Below are 22260 nucleotides of genomic sequence, written 5' to 3'. Positions count from 1 at the left end.
CCTTAACCCTAATCCAGGGGTGCCCAAACTCGGTTCCGGAGGGCCGGTGTCCTGCATAGTTTAGCTCCAACTTCCTTTAACACACCTGCCTGGAAGTTTCTAGTACACCTAGAAAGAGCTTGATTAGCTGCTTCAGGTGTGTTTAATTGGGGTTGGAACTAAAATCTGCAGGACACCAGTCCTCCCGGACCGAGTTTGGGCACCCCTGCTCTTAAACCCTAACACTAAATAATCCTAAACCCTAAACATTAACACTAAATAATACTAAACTCTTAACCCAAAACTCTGTATAATCCTCAGGTGCCCACTGTAGGGTGAATTTCTTTTATCTTTTGATCTTTAATTTTTTTATTTAGCAAAGTTTTGTTGCATTACTTTCTCGTTCTTTAAATGTTTTCAGGCTTTCTTTTGAACAAACTCCTTCAAACTCTTGGAAGCTCTGTTACACGTCTCCAATGTTCTCACAAGCGTTTTTAAACTAGACTCTTTCATTCGCTTTCAAACCTCTTTTCTTTACACCTCTTTCTCCTTGGCTTTCCTCTGACCCATTGCACTTCCCTTCTCACATGGAAAAAAAAAGTACTTGTGCTGTTTCATAATGCTCTTGGCAAGCTGTGGATTTCCCTGAAGTGAACTACAACATGCACGTAATCTGTTAATGAATAAAACAATTCCAGAAATATCACAGTATTGTCATTTGATTGCTTGCATTATAACTAATTCTTTCTTTTCTTTCACAGATGTAACCGGTGTTCGCACTCTCTGCGTTGTGTACAATAATGAGACAGGCCACTGGTACTGCTGATGGTGGGTTTATTGTCACTCAAGCGTCAGCTCAGAGCAAACTGGATGAATCAGAAAACAGCACAGTAAGTTGATATGATTTCGTTTGTAAATTTCCCCACCTCTCCTCAGCGCGCTCAATGCGGTCTGAGCAAACATAACAATAACATCATACCCAATTAAAACTGGGTAAACAGATCACAAAAGTGTACAAAAAGTAAATAAATAAAAATAACAAATGATTACAGTTCCATACATTGTGATATTAATTAATCTTCCCCTATCTAACTTTATATTAGAAATTAATGTAATTGCGAAACAAATGTAAACACAAAGAAGCATAAATGTACATAAAACAATACCTGGATGAATCAGAAAACAGCACAGTAAGTTGATATGATTTCGTTTGTAAATTTCCCCACCTAACAAATAAATAGCAGTTACAAAGTGTTAGAAGGTTCAGATGCCACGACTGGGGAGCCACTAGCCATCATCTCATTCTCCACGAGTGACTGTCGGTGAACTGCAACATTCCTCATTGTAACATTGCGCTTAGATTTAATTGCCAACTGTTCTTTTTGCTCAACCTGATATCTGTCTAGATGCTCTTGTACCTCACTCGCTGTCCACTTGTCTGCTGCTTTCAAACGGAAAACGGCTGACAAGCTGGGGTCCGGACAGTATTTGACAAACATCATGGCTGCCTCCTGACAAGGATTATCCATCTGTCGCCCAAGTCTTTTTAAAGCCTCTTCAGCAGCATCCACAGCCTTATTCAACCGGACCCAATACTCAACTGGGTTCTCTCCAATAACGGAAACTGTGCTGTAGAAATCTGCTAAAGGCATAGAGGAGAATCTGACTTCACTGAAATGTTGCTTTAGGATATCGAATATCACTCTGGGGTTCTCAGAAGGTTTTAGAGATGTGTTGCTGCGTAGGGTTATTTTTACAATGTCTTTGGCCTTACCCAGCAGCCTGGAAAGGATTTCATGATAATGCTCGGAAGCTGGTATGCCTCTTTTACGAAGGTATGTGTCCAGTAAATCCTCCCACTCATGCACAGTGAACTTATCTGTTCCATCACCTCGGAACACAGGAGGCTCTCTTACTTCAGATTGCATGACTAATTTGACTCCTGTCAAATTAAGTGAGGGTGTTTCTGTGAATGACTGACCAGCAACTGGACTCTGTGTCTGTGCATTATTAGTTTCTCCTTCCCCATACCTTCCCCCACCTTGAACAGAAATCAAAGTCTGTCCTACTTCTTGAGCAATGTGTGTTATGAGATTTTGCCATGCAGTATCATTTAAATCTGGGCTAGCCAAAAATGGGTTACTCCTTAACTGACTAGGTGTTTGTTCAGTTACCCGGGTAGAACAAAATTCAGAAGTTCGTCCCACACTACCCCTCCCTGCAACAGGCGTAGATGAATTAGCAAAAAGTCTTCCCCTTCCGAAAGTTAAATCTGACATGTTCTCCTCACCCTTAAAACTGTCTGCTTTGAAACCATATGCCATTACTACTTATTGGCATGTAAATGATCAAACATTGAATAAAATTTTAGAATAGATAAACCAGCATCGGAGAACAACTACCAAAAAAATATATATGTTAAACAGGAAAACAGGTATTTTAAAATTAAATAGAAATAAAGAAAGGATATAGTGAAGTGTCCAGTTTGATGAAAGTGCAATGCTCTCTATCACAGTTCATCAAAACCTTGATTGAAGTGCAGCATCCACCGGCGACCAAACGACATTGATCTTTGGATGAAGATTCCAGAAGAGCTGATCTTCATCCGGGTCACGGCACCACTGTAACCGGTGTTCGCACTCTCTGCGTTGTGTACAATAATGAGACAGGCCACTGGTACTGCTGATGGTGGGTTTATTGTCACTCAAGCGTCAGCTCAGAGCAAACTGGATGAATCAGAAAACAGCACAGTAAGTTGATATGATTTCGTTTGTAAATTTCCCCACCTCTCCTCAGCGCGCTCAATGCGGTCTGAGCAAACATAACAATAACATCATACCCAATTAAAACTGGGTAAACAGATCACAAAAGTACAAAAAGTAAATAAATAAAAATAACAAATGATTACAGTTCCATACATTGTGATATTAATTAATCTTCCCCTATCTAACTTTATATTAGAAATTAATGTAATTGCGAAACAAATGTAAACACAAAGAAGCATAAATGTACATAAAACAATACCTGGATGAATCAGAAAACAGCACAGTAAGTTGATATGATTTCGTTTGTAAATTTCCCCACCTAACAAATAAATAGCAGTTACAAAGTGTTAGAAGGTCATTCGAAATCACTGTGTCCAGTATACATACTTATACACACATACTCAATCAACTGTGCTCAGTAAAGTGATTAATTTTATCCATCCACATGAAGAAAAGTACTTCCTAGTTAATATAGAACACTCTTACAAACAATACAATCGCATATTTAAAGCTTATTTAAAGTTCTGACAACTTTTAGAACGATTTTCCTTGGAGCACCATTAAAAGCTCACCTCTCCTCGGCGCGCTCAATGCGGTCTGAGAACCCAGCGCGGCAACCGGAAGTGACGTTGCGCGGCAACCGGAAGTGACGTAGCGCGGCAACCGGAAGTAACGTTGCGCGCAAAACAAATATAAAACTATTTTCATTAAACAACACAAATAGAGTAAAAACTAAATTCTAACATATGTCTAAACAAATTGATGCAAAACAAATGCACGAAAATTAAAAGGAGGGACTATTAGTGAAATGCATTAAATTAATACTCTTATTAACACCCGTCACACAGACATCATCCTTTCTTCCTGTTTTCAGTACGTCAAAACTTTTTGTAAGTACTTTTAGACACAAGTTACCTTTCACCCAAACTTTCCTCTAAATGTCAGCAGCAGATATGCGGCTCCCTGTTGGGTTAATAAATGCTCTCACCATCAAACGTCACTCACTCTCTCTCTCTCCCTTTCTCACTCACTCACACACACTCACATAAACACACACGCTCGCATTCACTCTCTACTTCAGTCTCTCTCCTCCCTTACAGACACCACTGAGTTCCCACTGAACTCTTTGCACAAAACTACCTAGTTTTCCCAAAGTCCAGTCAGCAAAGGATGGAGGTCAGCGAATTCAATCTGCTCTACAAGGGTTTCCTGCTCCCTAAGCTCGCACACACAGAGGAAAGTCTGCAATATCTCGAGAATTTCAAAGTCAAAGATGATGATGTCTTTGCTGTTACCTATCCAAAATCTGGTAAGATCTCTTGTTGTCTTCAATGTTTACTTCTTTGTGAAAGCTTTTTCATTGCAGTGCAAGTGCACATGTTTCTGTTTTGATACATATTCTGGATGTTCACTCTCAGAAATAAAGGTACACAAGCTGTCACTGGGGTGGTACCTTTTAAAAAGGTACAAGTTTGTACCTAAAAGGTCCTTGTTAATACCTCACGGGTACATTTTAGTATCTAAAAAGTACCAAAGTGTTCCACTTAAAATGTTTAGGTACTAATATGTACCCCTGAGGTACCAATATGGACCCTTTAAGTACAAATGTGTACCCTTTGAAAAGGTCTCACTCCAAAGACAGCTTCATACCTTTATTTCTAAGAGTGTGCAAAGGACTGTGACATTTTTAAATTGTGCACTAATTAAACAAACCAGCTTTGCCTGTTTTTTTAACATACACCCAATGATTAAATACTGTCACTTTGCATTAAAATGTGCACCTCAGATACTAGTCTCTGCATTCTGTCTTAATGTCTTGTTTGAAACTATCAATTCATTCTACAATAGCCTAGTTCTTTGATCATGGTGTCTGCTGGGTCTTTGAAAGTCTTAAAATGTCTTAAATTTCAAAAACCTTAACCTTTAAAGGTCTTAAATTCACTGAAATATTGTGTTGTTGGTCTTAGATGGTTATAAATAGCTCTAAATTGTCCTCTATCCGAGTAACGCTGTTTATCCAGTCACCATCAATCCATCTCAATAAAATCAGGGAAAGAAAACTAAAAACAATTACACAGTAATTACACATGATAATAACAGAGCAATAGTTCCCTTTATGTTGTCTTCCATTCATACAAAAACCTCTTTACAGAAGTCAGGGGAAGTAGACATAATGCTTATGAGTAGGCATGAAACTTAAGGTTTTATAACAGAAACACATTAGGTTGAATAGAAGTTATACTCAATCAATTTGGACCAAAAGCCAACAAATAAATATCTTTGATTATTTGTGTAGCTGCCTTCACAATAAACATACTTTTAACAATGTTAAACTTGCCATTTAAACAAAAAAATATATATATTATGTTAAAAGATTGTGTATACGACTAGAGTTTTCTTGTTTTAGACACAATCATTTTTATTTTATTTTTTATTTTTTTTGCAAGCAAAAGCCCGATCAGGCCATTATAAATAATCAGTAGTGTTTAGCCTTGTATAAATCTAAAATTTCATTCATAATGGTCTTAAAAGAGTCTTAAAAAGTCTAAAATTTGACTTTATGAAACCTCTAGAAACCCTGTTTGTAATATCAGCATTGTTATTATTATATACAGGAGCATGTCAATGTAGCATGGCACTAGCAATATAAGAAAATGCCCAGCAAACAATTTTGTTTTAATAGACGTCTAAGTGAAGTTTATTTATAAACTGATTTCGAGAGGATCACATGCTCATGATTGCTTGCAGCTGGTCCTGCATTATTCAATTTATGATTCACCAATCAGACGATTCCTAAACCACTATAAATACACTGAAAAAAATATTTTTTTTTTACGTTAGGTGGTTGTAAACAATTTATTTATGTTGAATTTAAACTAACAAATTAAGTTGAACATTATTACATTTTATTTGTTTGTTTAAATTCAACACACAAAAATTGTTTGCAACAGTTCTGCATGCAACACTTTTTTCAGTGTACCCTAAGTTCATATGACATGCACCTAGTAAGTTATCTCTTAACAGCGATCTCTATCTGTTCATTAGCTACTACATCAGGGGAGTTCTCGAGATCTACCTGAGCTTACACTCTCCTCTCACCTGGCAAACGGGAGGGAGCCCCGGGCTTGAGGATCTTATGAGCTCAGGGCTCTCTCCCGGCACAGCATGCCAAACAAGCTTTATAATCAATCAACAGCTAAGTGTGAACTCTTGAATAGACATCTAAACATAGACAGTTTGAATAAATCAAGGCTAAACTTGGGCTGTCAGTGAAAATCTAATAGACATCTAAGAATAGCCCAAAACTACAATAGTTGTATAATAGATTAGACAGACTTTTTCTTAATTTCTGTTTATTTGATGACTAGTCTAGTGTTGACCTATTCTTAGACGTCTATTAGATTTTCACTGACAGTCCAAATTTAGCCTTGTTTTAGCCAAGACGACCATGTTTAGATTTTCCAGCAGTGGAAAAACTCAAATTACGCTCATGTAGAAGTTTATTCATTCATTCATTTTCTTTGCAGCTTAGTCACTTTATTAATCCGGGGTCGCCACAGCGGAATGAACCGCCAACTTACTCTATGAAATATATTTGACACTTTAGACTATGTAGATCTGGCTGTGTGAGACTGTAGATGAATTAATTAATTAAACTTTTTTTCACGATTCTTATCTTTTCAACTATTAGCTTTGTGCATCAGGGAACAGGAATTACGTCATCTTTTTGGTTTTCTTGTCAAAAACGTTCATTCATTTTTCTTCAGCTTAGTTAATTTATTCATCAGGGGTCACCACAGCGAAATGAACCGCCAACTTATCCATTATACAGTATGTTTTACACAGTGTATGCCCTTCAATCTGCAGCCCTGAACCAAGAAACATCCATACACACTCATTCACACACACAGAGCATCCTGAAAGTCTTCATAGCGCTTCACTTTTTCCACATTTTTATGTTAGACCCATATTTTAAAATGGATTCAATTAATTTATTTCCTCAAAATTCTACACACAATAGCCCATAATGACAATGTGAAAAAAATAGTTTTTGAAATTGTTGTAAATTTATTAAGAAATAAAAAAGCTGAAAAATCACATGTACATCAGTATTTAAAGCCTTTGCCGTGAAGCTCTAAACTGAGCTCATACATTCTGTTTCCACTGATCATTCTTGAGATGTTTCAGCAGCTTAATAGGAGTTCACCTGTGGTAAATTCAGTTGATTGGGCATGATTTGAAAAGGCATACACCTGTCTATTTAAGGCCCCAGGGCATGTCAAAGCACAAACCACGCATGAGGACAAAGGAATTGTCTGTAGACCTCTGAGACAGGATTGTCTCGAGGCACAAGGCTGGGGAAGGTTACAGAAAAATTGAACTCTGAAAGTTCCAGTGAGCACAGTGGCCTCCATCATCCATAAACGGAAGATGTTTGGAAAAACCAGGACTCTTCCTAGAGCTGGCCGGCCATCTAAGCTGAGTGATCGGGGAGAAGGGCCTTAGTCAGAGAGATGATTTATAACCTGATGGTCACTCAGTCTGAGCTCCAGAGTTCTTCTGTGGAGGGAGGAGAACCTTACAGAAGGACAACCATCTGTGCAGCAATCCACCAATCAGGCCTGTATGGTAGAATGGCCAGACAGAAGCCACTCCCCACCTGGAATTTGCCAAAAGGCATCTGAAGGACTCTCAGACCATAAGAACCTAAATTCTCTGGTGTGATGAGACTAAAATTAAACTCTTTGGAGTGAATGTCAGGTGTTACATTTGGAGAAAACCAGGCACCGCTCCTAACCAGGCTAATAGCATCCCTACAGTAAAGCATGGTGGTGGCAGCATCATGCTGTGGGGATGTTTTTCAGCAGCAGGAACTGGAAGACCAGTCAGGATAGAGGGAAAGATAATGCAGCAATGTACAGAGACATCCTGAATGAAAACCTGGGTCAGAGTGCTCTTGACCTCAGACTGGGGTGACCGTTCATCTTCCAGCAGTACAATGACCTAAAGCATATCACCAAAATATCAATGCAGTGGCTTCACAACACCTCAGTGAATGTCCTTGAGTAGCCCAGCCAGAGCCAAAAAATCGTTTTTCACATTGTCATTATGGGGGATTGTGTGTAGAATTTTAAGCAAATAAATGAATTTTATCCATTTTGAATAAGACTCTAACATAAAAAATGTGGTAAAAGTGAAGCGCTATCAATACTTTCCGGATGCACTATAGTTTATTCAGTTCACCTATACCACATGTCTTTGCACTGTGGGGGAAACCAGAACACCTGGAGGAAACCCACTCCAACACGGGGAGAACATGCAAACTCCACACAGAAATGCCAACTGGCCCAGCCAGTACTCAAACCAGAGAACTTCTCTTGTGCAGTTTTTACTGTTCATATTATAAACTTAAAGGAACAGTTCACCCAAACATAAGAATTATCACATCTTTTACTCTCCCTTCTGTGGTTTTTAACTTTCATGAGTTTCTTCTGTTGAACACAATGACTGTAAAAAATATGGACGACGCGACAGCCCCTTTTCCCATTGAACGCATTGAGGGCAAAACGACTGCTTGACGGGCACAAACTGTCGCAAAAGACTGCTGAAATTTGAGCCTTGACATGCGCAGAAGGACTGTCTGATGGAGCCAAAGGAGGAGCCGCGAAAATGAGCGGAGTTGAGCTTCCAACCAAAAGCTTTATGTAAAATCAACCACGCCCCCCGAACTTCTCAGCATGCGTTTGCTGTAGCCCGTCATATCAACACAAATGGATGTAATAACGTTAACAAATATGAGGGTTTTATATATTAAATCGCGCCAGCTCCGGACCAGAGCGCATAACCTACTCGCGGCGTCACGGGCTGATTCCGGCTCGCATGCGGCAGCGCCGGCTCGCTCGGCCGCCGCATCTGGCTCGATTGACTCGGGCTGGAATCGGGCAGTGAGTCCAGGCATCCGGAGTAGGTCCAGCAGAGGTAGTCAGTCTGAGCTCTGAGGGGTAAGTCTCCGGCAGGCGAGAATCTAGCCGGAACTGGCCCGAGTGTGTTTTGCTATCTGGGTGGTTAGGCGTGTATCAGCAAACTAATAAAGCCCAAAAAAAGCCCTGACCTTAGCGAATAAACAGTGTTCCACCAAATCATGTATGTCAGAAACTGTAGTTTACTGCTGAACTCATTTTGTCATGGTAAAATATCACAGAAATCGAGTAATAACACTTCAGTCTTCTGCCGAAGCTCAGATGCGCTGCTTTGAGAAACTGTCAATCACAGCTGTCAATCACGATGACACGCCCAGCATTAAATTACTGCTAAAAACAAACTTTTTACAAAAATGAAGATCTGCACCTATTTCAGCACAATAACCAGTGCCTTAATCGACCTGAACCATCTTTCGGGACGTTTTATTGCAAGTGTAATATTTTTTTTTATTTGGGCTCAAGTCTCCTTCATTAACACGGAGGAGGCGGGCTTTATGACTTGTACTGCAGCCAGCCCCCAGGGGGCGATCTAACGGCCGAGACCTTCACTCAAACGCAGGCTTGCGGCACACTTGGTTGAACATAAAAAAGAAGATACTTTGAACAATGCTGGCCGAATGGATCCAGTAGTACATCCATAGTAGGAAAACAATTACTGTGGAAGTTAATGGAAATCACCAACCAGCTTTCTTCAAAGTAGCTTTTGAGTTCAACAGTGGTACGTGTAACAAGTGAAGGATGATCAAAAGATGACAGAATTTTTATTTTTGGGTCAACTATCTCTTTAAGTGTCCTGAATTAAATGCCAATGTACAGTTAAAGTCAGAATTATTAGCCTCCTGTTTATTTTTCCCCCCAATTTCTGTTTTACGGAGAGAATATATTTTCAACACATTTCTAAACATAATAGTTTTAGTAACTCATTTCTAATAACTGATTTATTTTATCTTTGCCATGATGACAGTAAATAATATTTGACTAGATATTCTTCAAGACACGTTTATACAGCTTTAAGTGACATTTAAAGGCTTAACTAGGTTAACTAGGCAGGTTAGGGTAATTAGGCAAGTTATTGTATAATGATGGTTTGTTCTGTAGACAATCAAAACAAATAGCTTAAAAGGGCTGATAATATTGACCTTAAAATGGCTGTCAAAAAATAAAAACTGCTTTTGTTCTAGCTGAAATAAAACAAATAAGACTTTCTCCAAAAGAAAAAATATTAACAGACATACTGTGAAAATGTCCTTGCCTTGTTAAACATCATTTAGGAAATATAAAAAAAAAAAATGAAAATTCAAAGAGGGGCTAATAATTCTGACTTCAACTGTACATCTTGTATTATTGTGCATGAGTGCATCATCACTGGTCTCTGTTTGTGTTTTTTCAGGTACCACATGGATGCAAAATATTCTCCCTCCGCTTCTGAATGGAGGAGACCTGACACCTGTGCAGACTGTCCCAAACTGGGATAGGGCCCCATGGCTGGAGGAGATACGAGCTGCGGTGGTGCTCGAAGAACGCCCTTCACCGCGAGCCATAGTCTCTCACATGCCTTACCGCTTGATGCCTTCCTCTTTCTACAAATCCAAGGCCAAGGTACAGTGTGGCAGTCTATTGACGTGACATTATTGCATGTGTAAGGTTTTACTGCCTTGTGATAAAAGTGGTTTCCATGTATAGTCTGCATTGGCTAATTTATATGCCTCACATTATGTCATTGGTTCATATAGAAAAGGGGGCACTTGTGTTTTTCCTGGGACTTCAACAGAGTGTAAAAATCTTGATGATTCTGTCTCGTCTATCAAATTCTATTTTATATTGGATTCAAGTCAGGGGATTGTTTGGGCCATTCCTTGATTTTCTTTCTCTGAAAGCCTCTGAGAGTTTCCTTGGCTGTGTTTTGGATCATTGTCTTGCTGAAGTGTCCACTCTGGTTTCATCTTCATCCTCCTGCTAATGTGAATGTTGGACTAAAGCAGCTATTTATTTACACCGAGGAAGGGCAGAGGGTTGCTGAAGAACTACTGAGAGATTTCAGCTGCTGTCTGGGCTTTCACTGCCTTCCTACACCTCCCTTCATTCATGTGTTCAATACTTTTTCCCTTCATCATTTCATTTTATTAAACATAACTTCATTTGTAAACCAATTCGTTTGGTTTTCCTTTTTTATATGTATTTCTTTGGTTGTTACCAACATACGGTGAAAATTTCAAGTCAACAACACCTTTAGAGATAGGTTTTCTGAGAAAGATGATGACGTATTCAATACTTATTTCCCCCGCTGTAACCTGAACCTTGAATATAGTGAGATGAAATCTTAGCCTTACCTAACCTTTGGCTTGCTTGCTTGGTTGGTGTTACTATTTACTTTCTTGTGTTACTATTTTTCAGTAACTAGCACAACACTGAATAAATATTTTTTAAAGCCTACAGCTGACAATGTTCCCCGCAGCTGACAATGCAATATTTTTTCTGTATATTGTGACGTGAATACAATTTCGACTTTAATAGCTTTATTTGGGAAGAAGTCTACATTTTAGATTGATGTGGGTCATTTTGTAGAGAAGAGTGTGTCAAATAATATACAATAAATAAGTTACAAGGATAGATACAGTTGAAGTCTGAATTATTAGCCCCCCTGAATTATTAGCCCACCTGTTTTTTGTTTTTTCCCCCAATTTCTGTTTACCGGAGAGAAGATTTATTCAACACATTTATAAACAGAATAGCTTTAATAACTCATTTCTAATATCTGATTTATTTTATCTTTGCCATGATGACAGTAAATAATATTTTATTAGATATTTTTTCAAGACACTTTTATACAGCTTAAAGTGACATTTAAAGGCTTAACTAGGTTAATTAGGTAAACTAGGCAGGTTATGGGTAATTAGGCGAGTTGTTATAGCTTAAAGGGGCTAATAATTTGATCCTAAAATGTTTTTTAAAAAATTAATAACTGATTTTATTCTAGCCGAAATAAAACAAATACAACTTTCTGCGGAAGGAAAAATATTATCAGACATATTGTGAAAATTTCCTTGCTCTGGTAAACATCATTTGAGAAATATTTAAAATAGAAAAAAAAATAAAAAATCAAACACCCCCTAATAATTCTGACTTTACCTGTATATACAATATAGCAAAAACACACATTTTATTTATTGTTTCTAGTCAGTTTTATTGGAGAATCGAACTATATTCAGGTACAGATATTAATTAATTAATGAAACATAGTCTTTATTTTAAATAATCTGATCTTTATTTGCGTGACAATCATAATTTTTTGGCCTGATGTTTTAACTCTAATGTCGAAATATTAACAGAGTAACATGCTTTAAGGGGATAGTTCACCCAAAAAGGAAAATGTACTCACTATTTACTCACCCTTCAGTCATTTTTAAAGGTTTAAGTTATAACAAAAATATCAAAATGAAACAAGTGAAGGTTGCAATGAAAATAGGGAGTACAGTTTAAATTTTGGGTGAACTATCACTTTAAAAACACATGTCATAAATGTTTACTCCTACATAAATACGGTATATTATCAACTATAATCCCATATCACATATTCAGTGATGTGACTATTGCGTATGCTTACACTGCGATATCGATGCTGAAATAATATATTGTGCAGCCCTAGTTGATGGCCGTTCTGCTAACCACAATAGTGTTGCCGATTGGATTATGACAGATTAAGTTTATGGTGAAGGGTTGCTGCATATAGTGTAAAAATGTCAACAAAATCTCACGGCAATTTGTAGCTTTTTCATTTAGTGGCTAACTCATATGAATTCATACGATTTAATTTGTACAATTTAGTAGGATTTGCTCATCCCCCAATGACGGTAAAAATATAAAAATAAAAAATTTATAAAATCGTACAATTTCATGTGACTGAACTCATACGAATTTGTACGAATTAGCCACTAAACTGGCAAAACGTAAAACACTTACGTTTTCTCGTGAGATCAGGCTGAAAAATGTATAATAATACAAAACTTTCTATTCAGGGACCATAGAAGGCGTATTGACTCAATGTATCTCAGTGTGGTATGGAAACAGCTCAAACCAGGACCGCAAAGCACTTTAAAGAGTTGTGCGTTTAGCTGAGCGCATCTCAGGGTCTGCTCTTCCCTCCTTGCAGGACATCTATATTAAACGCTGTAAAAATAGAGCTGTTAAAATCTGTAAGGACTTAAACCATCCTGACAATTACCTATTCACTTTGCTTCCATCTGGTAAACGTTTCCGTAGCTTGATGGCAAAAACTGAGAGACTTAGGAGGAGCTTCTTTCCCCAGGCCATCAGGCTGCTGTAGAGATAGTTTACAGTTTGACCCAAAGAATGACCAGTCTGGTAGATGAAGAAGTCAGAGATTTAAATAAATAAATCAAGTTTACTGAAGATAGTTTGCAGTTTCATTCCGCAGAAGCCAGCTTCAACACTCGCAATGAGTTCCTAGGCCGCTCTGCTTACAATCACCAATCAATAACAATTATACTCTCACATAACGTCATTAACTGATTGGTTAAAACACAGATAAACTAGGAAAATTTCCATGTGGGGTTTGTGCGTTCAATTCTGAACAATATCTAAACATAAACGTCAGACATCCTTTAGACTGATTAGAGCTGACTCCAGACCTGTGAAATGGATCAACAATCAAATAGAACACACACACACACACACACAAAGTATAATCTGTTTCTTATCCAAGGCTGAGTGTACTCTCAGCCGTCTTTATCAAAACTGGTTTAAAACTGGTATATTCTACATTCAGGCAGTTATAATTCCTTACTACACAACGTCTATCTTGAATAAAATGTAGAATAACTTTAAAAGAATTCACCGTAAAAATAGCAAAATCACTTTAGACATTTTAGACAATATTAACTCGTAGAAATAACAAATAGAAACAGTTGCTTCCAGTCCTCAGCCCTCAGTTCCACTCAAGGTCTCCGTGACCTCTGACCTAGATTGGTGGCTTCTGAACATAGTTATAAAGAGACAGGCAAATGCACTGAACATTCTTATATTAAGCAATGTGTTAACTTATTCATTAATTAAAATCAATTCACAGTTAAATACTGAGAAACAGGATGATGAAAAGGATAAACGTTGGTCCATGATGAGACGGATTGGAAAGCAGAAATCAGAATCCTTCACTGCTAAATTCTAACCCGGTGTTATACATCACTTGATGTTATGTATTTATCACTGTAGTAGTCATATCTATAAGCTACCTCATATTGCTGCTATTCTTATTACTTTGTATAATTTTTTGCACATATTTTTTTTCCTTATTATTTAATTTTTGTTTATCTATACTTGCACTGTCTCTGGAGCGGACCTGACCTACATTTCACTGCTGGTCATACTTTGCAACACTATGTATGTGACAAATAAAACTCTTGACTTGACTTGACTCAACTAGTTTGTTTTTTCAAAGCAGTTGATGAATGTGTCTAATGGAAATCTCTTGTTTTTCATCTTCAGGTCATCTATGTTGCACGGAATCCTAAAGATGTTATAGTCTCTTCTTACCACTTTCACAAAATGGCCAGTTTCCTTGAAGACCCCGGAACATTTGATGACTTCGTTAACAAATTCCTGTCAGGAGAAAGTGAGGCATTCTAATGCAGTTTATGAAATGAATGGTTGATGTGTTCAATGTGAGGGCATATCATTACTAAATTATACTTATTGAACATGTTTTATTGATTTTAGTGTTGTAGGAAAGTGATAGTTCATCTAAAAAATGATTATTTACTGTTAATTTAGGAATCATGAGATCATATAACATGTAGGGGATTTTTCTGTATCTGTAGAACATTAAAGAAGATTAAATAATGGTTTTAGGTGATATAGGTGATAGATTAGGTGATTATAAATATAAACGCATAAGTCAATGGCTACATTGTACAATAAATTAGTTTACTTTACTTTACTTTAAAAAGTGAGTAAACCTGTTCTTTTAAATTGATTATAGATGGCTTTACTTAAGAAATAAAGTAAACCTGTTCTTTTAAAGCGATTGTAGTTGACTTTACTTAAGAAATAGAGTAAAATGTTCTCTTAAAGCGATTATAATTGACTTTACTTTAAAAAAAGTGAGTAAATGTGTTGCTTTTAAGCAGTTATAGTTGACTTAATAAAGTGAGTAAATCTGTTGATTGACTTTACTTAAAAGGTGAGTAAACCTGCACTGAAAACCCTAATAAGTTGACTGAACTAAATTAATTGAGTAAACTCGTTGCCTCAATTTAATTGAGTAATGGAATCTCCCAAAACTTGCATAGTTAAGTTTATTTAACTTGCCGGTATTCTAGACTATACTTAAATTGTTCAGCTCACCAAACTTAGTACTAAGCTTGGTGAACTAAACAATTTAAGTATAGTCTACTTAAGATCTACTTTTAATGAACTGAACAATTTAAGTATAGTCTACAAAACCGGCTTGTTAAATAAACTAAAATAATTAAGTTTATATTATAGTTGACTTTACTTAATAAAGTGAGTAAATCTGTTGCTTTTAAAGCAATTATAGTTAACTTTACTTTAAAAAATGAGAGCAAACCCGTTGCTTTTAAATTAGTTAACTTTAATTAATAAAGTGAGTAAACCCGTTCTTTTTAAAGCGATTAGTTGACTTTAATTAATAAAGTGAGTAAACCCATTGCTTTAAAACGTAGTAAATAAAGGATAAGCTAATGTAACTCATGGCTTTTACAGAGTACCACCCCTTTGAGGTATGCGTTATATATGAAAAACGAAAATAATATGTGCGTCTCTTGATAATACACTTCTAAAGTATTATGAAGCAAAACAACCAAATGCACATTTCAGAGGCTGTATATTAAAGGTAAAATATTGAAATGATGATTTTCTTGCAGAGATTTTTTGTAATGATTGTAAAGACCTCAAGGAATTATTAGGAGCCATGAATATTAGTTGTGTTTTCCCTACATGTCTATTTTTGACTCCCAAAGTGCTGGTATCTTCTGATTTTCTGAACCACCAACGGCCACTGTCTGTCATTTTCAGCAGAAATCTTCTTCAATGTTTAGTTGAAGCAAAATGTCACCAGTTCCACAGAAACAGTAAGAATAGGTTGTGAATCAGAACTTTTAAACTGATCAGTTTGCACTTGCTTTCACAGTTGTTTTTGGTAAATGGTCTGACCACATCAAAAGCTGGCGAAACCCAGAGCTCAAAGACAGAATTCTGTACGTCACCTATGAAGAAATGCTTCAGGTAAAGTGAAATTGTGCCACTCACTCAGAGATCAGACGAATCATTTTTGGTTATTTACATCAAACAAAAAATATCATATCTAATGTTTTTAATGTAAATGTTTTAATTTTATTGATTTATTTTTTGGGGTGTCATATTTGTTGAATTATGAAGTTATAACTTATATGCTGTTAGTGTCACACTTTACAATAAGGTTTTATTAGTTAATGCATTTACTAACGTGAACCAATTATGAACCACACTTGTTCAGTGTTTATTAGTTCACCATTTAGTAACGCTTATAAACATCCAAATTCATGATTCACAGTATTGTTCATTGTTTGTTCATGTTATGCATTAACTAACATGTTAAGTTAACCTTATTGTAAAGTGTTACCATTTTATCTATATTAAACTTGCTGTGAAATAGCCATAAGTTGCTCGTGAGGAAATAAACAAACAAGCAAAGATCAAAGATTATTAGTAACAAGTCCAGTGTTGTTGTTATTGTAGGACCTTCGTGGAGTCTTGTGCCGGATGTTAAAATTTCTGGGCCGGGAGCTCAGCACAGAAGCTTTGGATCGTGTCGTCAGTAACAGCACTTTTAAAAACATGAAGACGAACAAAATGTCTAACTACACTATGGTGCCACAAGAAATTATGGACAACAACAAGTCAGCCTTCCTGAGGAAAGGTAACCAGGCTTAAAAAAAATTCAATCTTCAACATTAAAGAAGACCAAATCATGCTTTTTGGTGATTATAGATATAAAAAATATAAGTCATTGGCTACATTATACAAGAAGTTATTTGACTTAAAAAAGAGAGTAAATCGGTTGCTTTTAAAGCGATTATAGTTGACTTTACTTAATAAAGTGAGTAAATCGGTTGCTTCTAAAGCGATTATAGTTGACTTTACTTAATAAAGTGAGTAAATCGGTTACTTTTAAAGCGATTATAGCTGACTTTACTTAATAAAGTGAGTAAATCGGTTGCTTCTAAAGCGATTATAGTTGACTTTACTTAATAAAGTGAGTAAATCGGTTACTTTTAAAACGATTATTGCTTACTTTACTTAATAAAGTGAGTAAATCGGTTGCTTCTAAAGAGATTATAGTTGACTTTACTTAATAAAGTGAGCAAATCGGTTGCTTTTAAAGCGATTATAGTTGACTTTACTTAATAAAGTGAGTAAATCGGTTACTTTTAAAGCGATTATAGCTGACTTTACTTAATAAAGTGAGTAAATCGGTTGCTTCTAAAGCGATTATAGTTGACTTTACTTAATAAAGTGAGTAAATCGGTTACTTTTAAAGCGATTATAGCTGACTTTACTTAATAAAGTGAGTAAATCGGTTGCTTCTAAAGCGATTATAGTTGACTTTACTTAATAAAGTGAGTAAATCGGTTACTTTTAAAACGATTATTGCTTACTTTACTTAATAAAGTGAGTAAATCGGTTGCTTCTAAAGAGATTATAGTTGACTTTACTTAATAAAGTGAGCAAATCGGTTGCTTTTAAAGCGATTATAGTTGACTTTACTTAATAAAGTGAGTAAATTGGTTGCTTTTAAAGCGATTATAGTTGACTTTACTTAATAAAGTGAGTAAATCGGTTGCTTTTAAAGTGATTTTAGTTGACTTTACTTAATAAAGTGAGTAAATCGGTTGCTTTTAAAGCGATTATAGTTGACTTTACTTAATAAAGTGAGTAGATCTGCTGCTTTTAAAGCGATTATAGTTGACTTTACTTAATAAAGTGAGTAAATTGGTTGCTTTTAAAGCGATTATAGTTGACTTTACTTAATAAAGAGAGTAAATCGGTTGCTTTTAAAGCGATTATAGTTGACTTTACTTAATAAAGCGAGTAAATCTGTTGCTATTAAAGAGATTATAGTGGACTTTACTTAATAAAGTGAGTAGATCTGTTGCTTTTAAAGCGATTATAGTTGACTTTACTTAATAAAGTGAGTAAATCTGTTGCTTTTAAAGCGATTATAGTTGACTTTACTTAATAAAGTGAGTAAATCTGTTGCTTTTAAAGCGATTATAGTTGCCTTAATAAAGTGAGTAAATCTGTTGCTTTTAAAGCGATTATAGTTGACTTTACTTAATAAAGTGAGTAAATCTGTTGCTTTTAAAGCGATTATAGTTGACTTTACTTAATAAAGTGAGTAAATCTGTTGCTTTTAAAGCGATTATAGTTGCCTTTACTTAAAAAACTGAGTAAATCTGTTGCTTTTAAAGCGATTATAGATGACTTTAAAAAGTGAGTAATCTGTTGTTTTTAAAGAAATTATAGTTGACTTTACTTTCAAAAGTGAGTAAACCTGTTGCTTTTTAAATGATTTGTTGACTTTACTTTAAAAAGTGATCAAATGTGTTGCTTTTAAAGCGATTAGTTAACTTTAAAAAGTGAGTAAACCTGTATTTCTATTGAAGTGATTAATTGAATTTACTGAGAGGGTAAACCAGTTTCCTTAAAATTAAGGAAATGAACTCTGTGCTTAATTATAAAAATTAAGTTACCGCTAACAGTTCAAAGTTACTTGCTTAACAGGTTTACTCAGTAAAGTAACTAATGACTTTTACAGAGTACCAACCTTGTGAGATATACAGTATACAAGCAAAACAAAAAATTATATTTGTGTCTCTTGATTATGCACTTTAAAAAAAAGAAACTTTGAAAATATTAAGTTATTATTTATCTATTTATTGAGTTCTTCTCTGCATGTTTAAAGGTGTTGCTGGAGACTGGAAGAATTTCTTCAGCCCGGAGCTTGATGCCAAGTTCACAGCTGTAATTCGGGAGGAAATGAAAGGAACTAACATCAAATTCCCCTGGGATGAGGAATAATAAGCGAGTCTCTTGCAGTGACATCAAAATAAACAGCGGTAGTTGAAATCATATGATCACTTACTTGGCTTATTTGTACTGATTGAAGTTTAAGATTTAATAAATCTGCATCAGGCAAGAGAAACTGCCGCGGCATTCAGTAGATCTGTTAGGGTTACTTAAGATATTAGGACGTTAAAGACAGTTAGACTAGTTTTACATTACCATGAGGATGCAATGTCCCCACATCTGCATGTTTTGGCAATGAGAGAATCTGCAAGATGACCAACTTACTGTTTTTTAACAACCAAATATTGAGGTTGAAAATGAGAAAGCTGTATAGACATTTTACTGAGTGTGCAAATTACAGAGCGATTCGGGGAAGTCTGACCCCCCTAATTGATGCTTGATCTCCCCTGAAAGATATCAAAAGGTGTATGGGGGTCTGACTTAATAGTTAAGAAATAGTTTGCTCTGATCAGTATCTTAAATAATATTACTAACTAAAATAATAGATAACGAAAATATACATTTGACCACCCCTATAATGGTTCATACCATTGTGAATGCATGTTGCAACATCCCTAATGCGAATCATTTCACCACATCCCAAAGGGACTCTATTGGATTTAGCTCTGGTGACTGTGGAGAGTTTGAAATGAGACAGTTTGAGATGATTTGCGCTTTATGACATGACAATTATCCTGCTGGATGTAGCCATCTTCTGTGGCTGTGCCATTGACACAATGCTCAATAGATAACAATAGTCCCAAGGTGTGCCAAGAAAATATCCCCCACACCATTACACCACCACCAACCTGATTCGTTGATACAAGGCAGGATGGATCCATGCTTTCATGTTGTTGACTAAATGCATTGGGTTGCTGCCATGTGATTACCGAGCAGTTGTAAAGGTGTACCTAATAAAGTGGCCGTTTATTTAATATCACAAATGTCATTGAGAACCACTCAGTATCCCTCAAAATACTGAAATATAACAAGAAGTTTGATTAATAAGTTAAATGCAGTTGAATTACATATAGTAACTGGTTCACTGAGGCATATTACCAAACATAACTGAAAAACTGACAACCCCCCAGTCGTCAATGTAATTCACACCCTGATTTTACTCACCTAAAGGCCGAATGATGATGAAGATGAGCTTGTTTCTTCATGTGAAACACATTTCAAAAACATTTAGTGTCACGCAGTACATAATAAAGAACTGCTGGAGAATTCTAGCACGCCTGCCAGACTTTATTTGTACAATAATACAATATTTTAGTAATCTCAAGTGTCTTAAAAGTGCTCATAACAAATTCTTGGTGTATGTGTGTGCCATACTAAACTCTCATTAAAAGTCAGGAATATCTGTATGAAGCAAATAAAAGCATGATATAAGAATATGCTTAACTATCTGCTGTTTATATTCATATTTTCATATCATCTCATCTCTCTTTTTTTTCCTCACAGGATTTCTTGGGAGAAAAATCAACGTAGAGTTTCCTCTTCATCTATCTATATTTATTCTGGGCTCAAATGTGAAAGGTTTTTATGAAGGCATATGCTGATTATTGGTTATGGTTGAGTTCTTTAGTCTGTCCTACAGTACTAATACTGATGTTATTGCTGTTTTGCTCATTTTATTTCCCCTTCAAAAGCTAAATGTGAAGTTTAAGCTTGCAAAAAATACGTATACATTATAAAAAATATTATAATTGAGTCAATAAAAATATAAAAAATATTTTAATTGAGTCAATAAAATTATAAAAAATATTATAATTGAGTCAATAAAAATATAAGAATGTTATAATTGAGTCAATAAAAATATAAAAAATATTATAATTGAGTCAATAAAAATATAAAAATATTATAATTGAGTCAATAAAAATATAAAAATATTATAATTGAGTCAATAAAAATATAAAAAATATTATAATTGAGTCAATAAAAATATAAAATGTTATAATTGAGTCAATAAAAATATAAAATGTTATAATTGAGTCAATAAAAATATAAAATGTTAAAATTGAGTCAATAAAAATATAAAATATTATAATTGAGTCAATAAAAATATAAAATGTTATAATTGAGTCAATAAAAATATAAAATGTTATAATTGTGTCAATAAAAATATAAAATGTTATAATTGAGTCAATAAAAATATAAAATGTTATAATTGAGTCAATAAAAATATAAAATGTTAAAATTGAGTCAATAAAAATATAAAATGTTATAATTGAGTCGTATTTTGAGTTATTTAAATAGCAGCTCATTACCGCAGAGGTCTGCAGAAGAGTAGATTGGATTACTGCTTCTATATGTACTGCTAATGTCAGTTTCATTAATAGTTTTATGCCAGAATACATTTGCAGCCATAGAAATTATAATTGGAAACACTCAGATCAGTTTCATTCAGCATTCAAATGAAGGCGTTTGCACTGAAACTGTGTCTGAGCTCATTGTTGTCCATTTTTATTGTTGCCATGAAGTCAAACGTAGAGTTTAAAGCTTAGAGGTGAAATTAAAATGCTATTGCAAAGCATAAAAACGAATGCATAATATCATCTTTTCGACTTTGTTGAGTGTGTAGTACTATACTACTATATCTTCTAGTGCATATGAGGTGTGTACACTTTATTTCTATTGGGTAAAATTTGGGGGCCAACTTTATATGAAGTGTCCTTAGCTACTATGTACTTCAAAATGTGAATACAGTGTACTTAATGTGTTCAGAACACTTTAGCTGGGATACAGGTAGGGGGCAGGTTTGGTGGTATGGGTAGGTTTAAGGGTGAGTTAAAGTGTAAGGGATGGTCAAGAGTGTAATAGTAAGTAAATACAGAAATTATTATGTATTTACATGCAAGTATTAAATCAAGCATAAGTACAATGTAAAAGCATGTATTTACACAATAAGTACATTGTAATGAATTATTTATTCCAATGCAAGTACGTGTTTGTTAGGGACACTTAATTAAAGTGGGACCAAATATGGATAAGCCTAAATATTGGGTAAAATGTGGTCCAATAAATGTAATATGTTCATATCTTACCCAAAACTGGGCTCAAACAACTTTTTTGTGTGTGTGTGTGTGTGTGTGTGTGTGTCAAACAACAGCGTTTTAAGTGTATTAAACGCTAACCTTTTGTAACATTTTAAATCTGATCAAATGAATGTATGGTTGCTTAATAAAGGCGTTCACGTGTTTCATGCTTTCCTTTTTGTCTTATAGTCGAATCTTTCAAATGGTAGTTTTATCATGATTTGATTGACCAACAAATATCGATTTAACATTGATAAGAAGTAATTCTGGTGCTATTATAATGGTTTCTGAATGGCTGTGATGCATCACAGGGATACATTTACAGGAAGAAATGTAATAGTCACAAAGAAGAAAGCAGTTATTTTAAATAATAATAGTTATATTAAATGATTATATTGGTATAAATCTTTTTTT

At 35.2% G+C, this 22260-nt stretch overlaps 2 protein-coding genes and 1 long non-coding RNA gene across 6 annotated transcripts; 1 reads left to right on the top strand and 2 right to left on the bottom strand.

Moving 5' to 3' along the window:
- Positions 1-798: 798 nt before the first annotated feature.
- LOC141378314 (uncharacterized) lies at positions 799-3343 on the bottom strand. 3 transcript variants are annotated; one of them, XM_073926722.1, is made up of 2 exons: positions 3146-3343; positions 799-2765 (listed from the first exon to the last, which is right to left on the bottom strand). In XM_073926722.1, exon 2 carries the CDS (start codon positions 2301-2303, stop codon positions 1224-1226), a length of 1080 nt encoding a protein of 359 aa, XP_073782823.1. In that variant the 5' UTR covers positions 2304-2765; positions 3146-3343; the 3' UTR covers positions 799-1223. The 3 variants fall into 3 exon arrangements, with proteins under 3 accessions (XP_073782823.1, XP_073782822.1, XP_073782824.1); XM_073926721.1 differs by having other exon boundaries at positions 3317-3343; XM_073926723.1 differs by having other exon boundaries at positions 799-2705; positions 3317-3343.
- Positions 3344-3400: 57 nt separating this feature from the next.
- sult2st3 (sulfotransferase family 2, cytosolic sulfotransferase 3) lies at positions 3401-22020 on the top strand. Of its 2 annotated transcripts, XM_017351367.3 has the most exons (8): positions 3401-3634; positions 3845-4053; positions 10116-10324; positions 14228-14354; positions 15891-15985; positions 16478-16658; positions 18705-18858; positions 20273-22020. In XM_017351367.3, exons 2-7 carry the CDS (start codon positions 3915-3917, stop codon positions 18818-18820), a joined length of 867 nt encoding a protein of 288 aa, XP_017206856.1. In that variant the 5' UTR covers positions 3401-3634; positions 3845-3914; the 3' UTR covers positions 18821-18858; positions 20273-22020.
- On the bottom strand, positions 3845-10117 carry LOC141378315 (uncharacterized). The gene is made up of 2 exons (XR_012392518.1): positions 9298-10117; positions 3845-8236 (listed from the first exon to the last, which is right to left on the bottom strand). It is a non-coding gene; the product is annotated as an uncharacterized lncRNA (long non-coding RNA).
- Positions 22021-22260: the final 240 nt, after the last annotated feature.

The sequence above is a fragment of the Danio rerio genome, chromosome 16, assembly GCF_049306965.1.
Source record: "Danio rerio strain Tuebingen ecotype United States chromosome 16, GRCz12tu, whole genome shotgun sequence".
Classification (NCBI taxonomy): domain Eukaryota; kingdom Metazoa; phylum Chordata; class Actinopteri; order Cypriniformes; family Danionidae; genus Danio; species Danio rerio.
The sequence above is the reverse complement of the archived record's forward strand: the minus strand, read 5'-3'. Positions and strand labels throughout refer to the sequence as shown.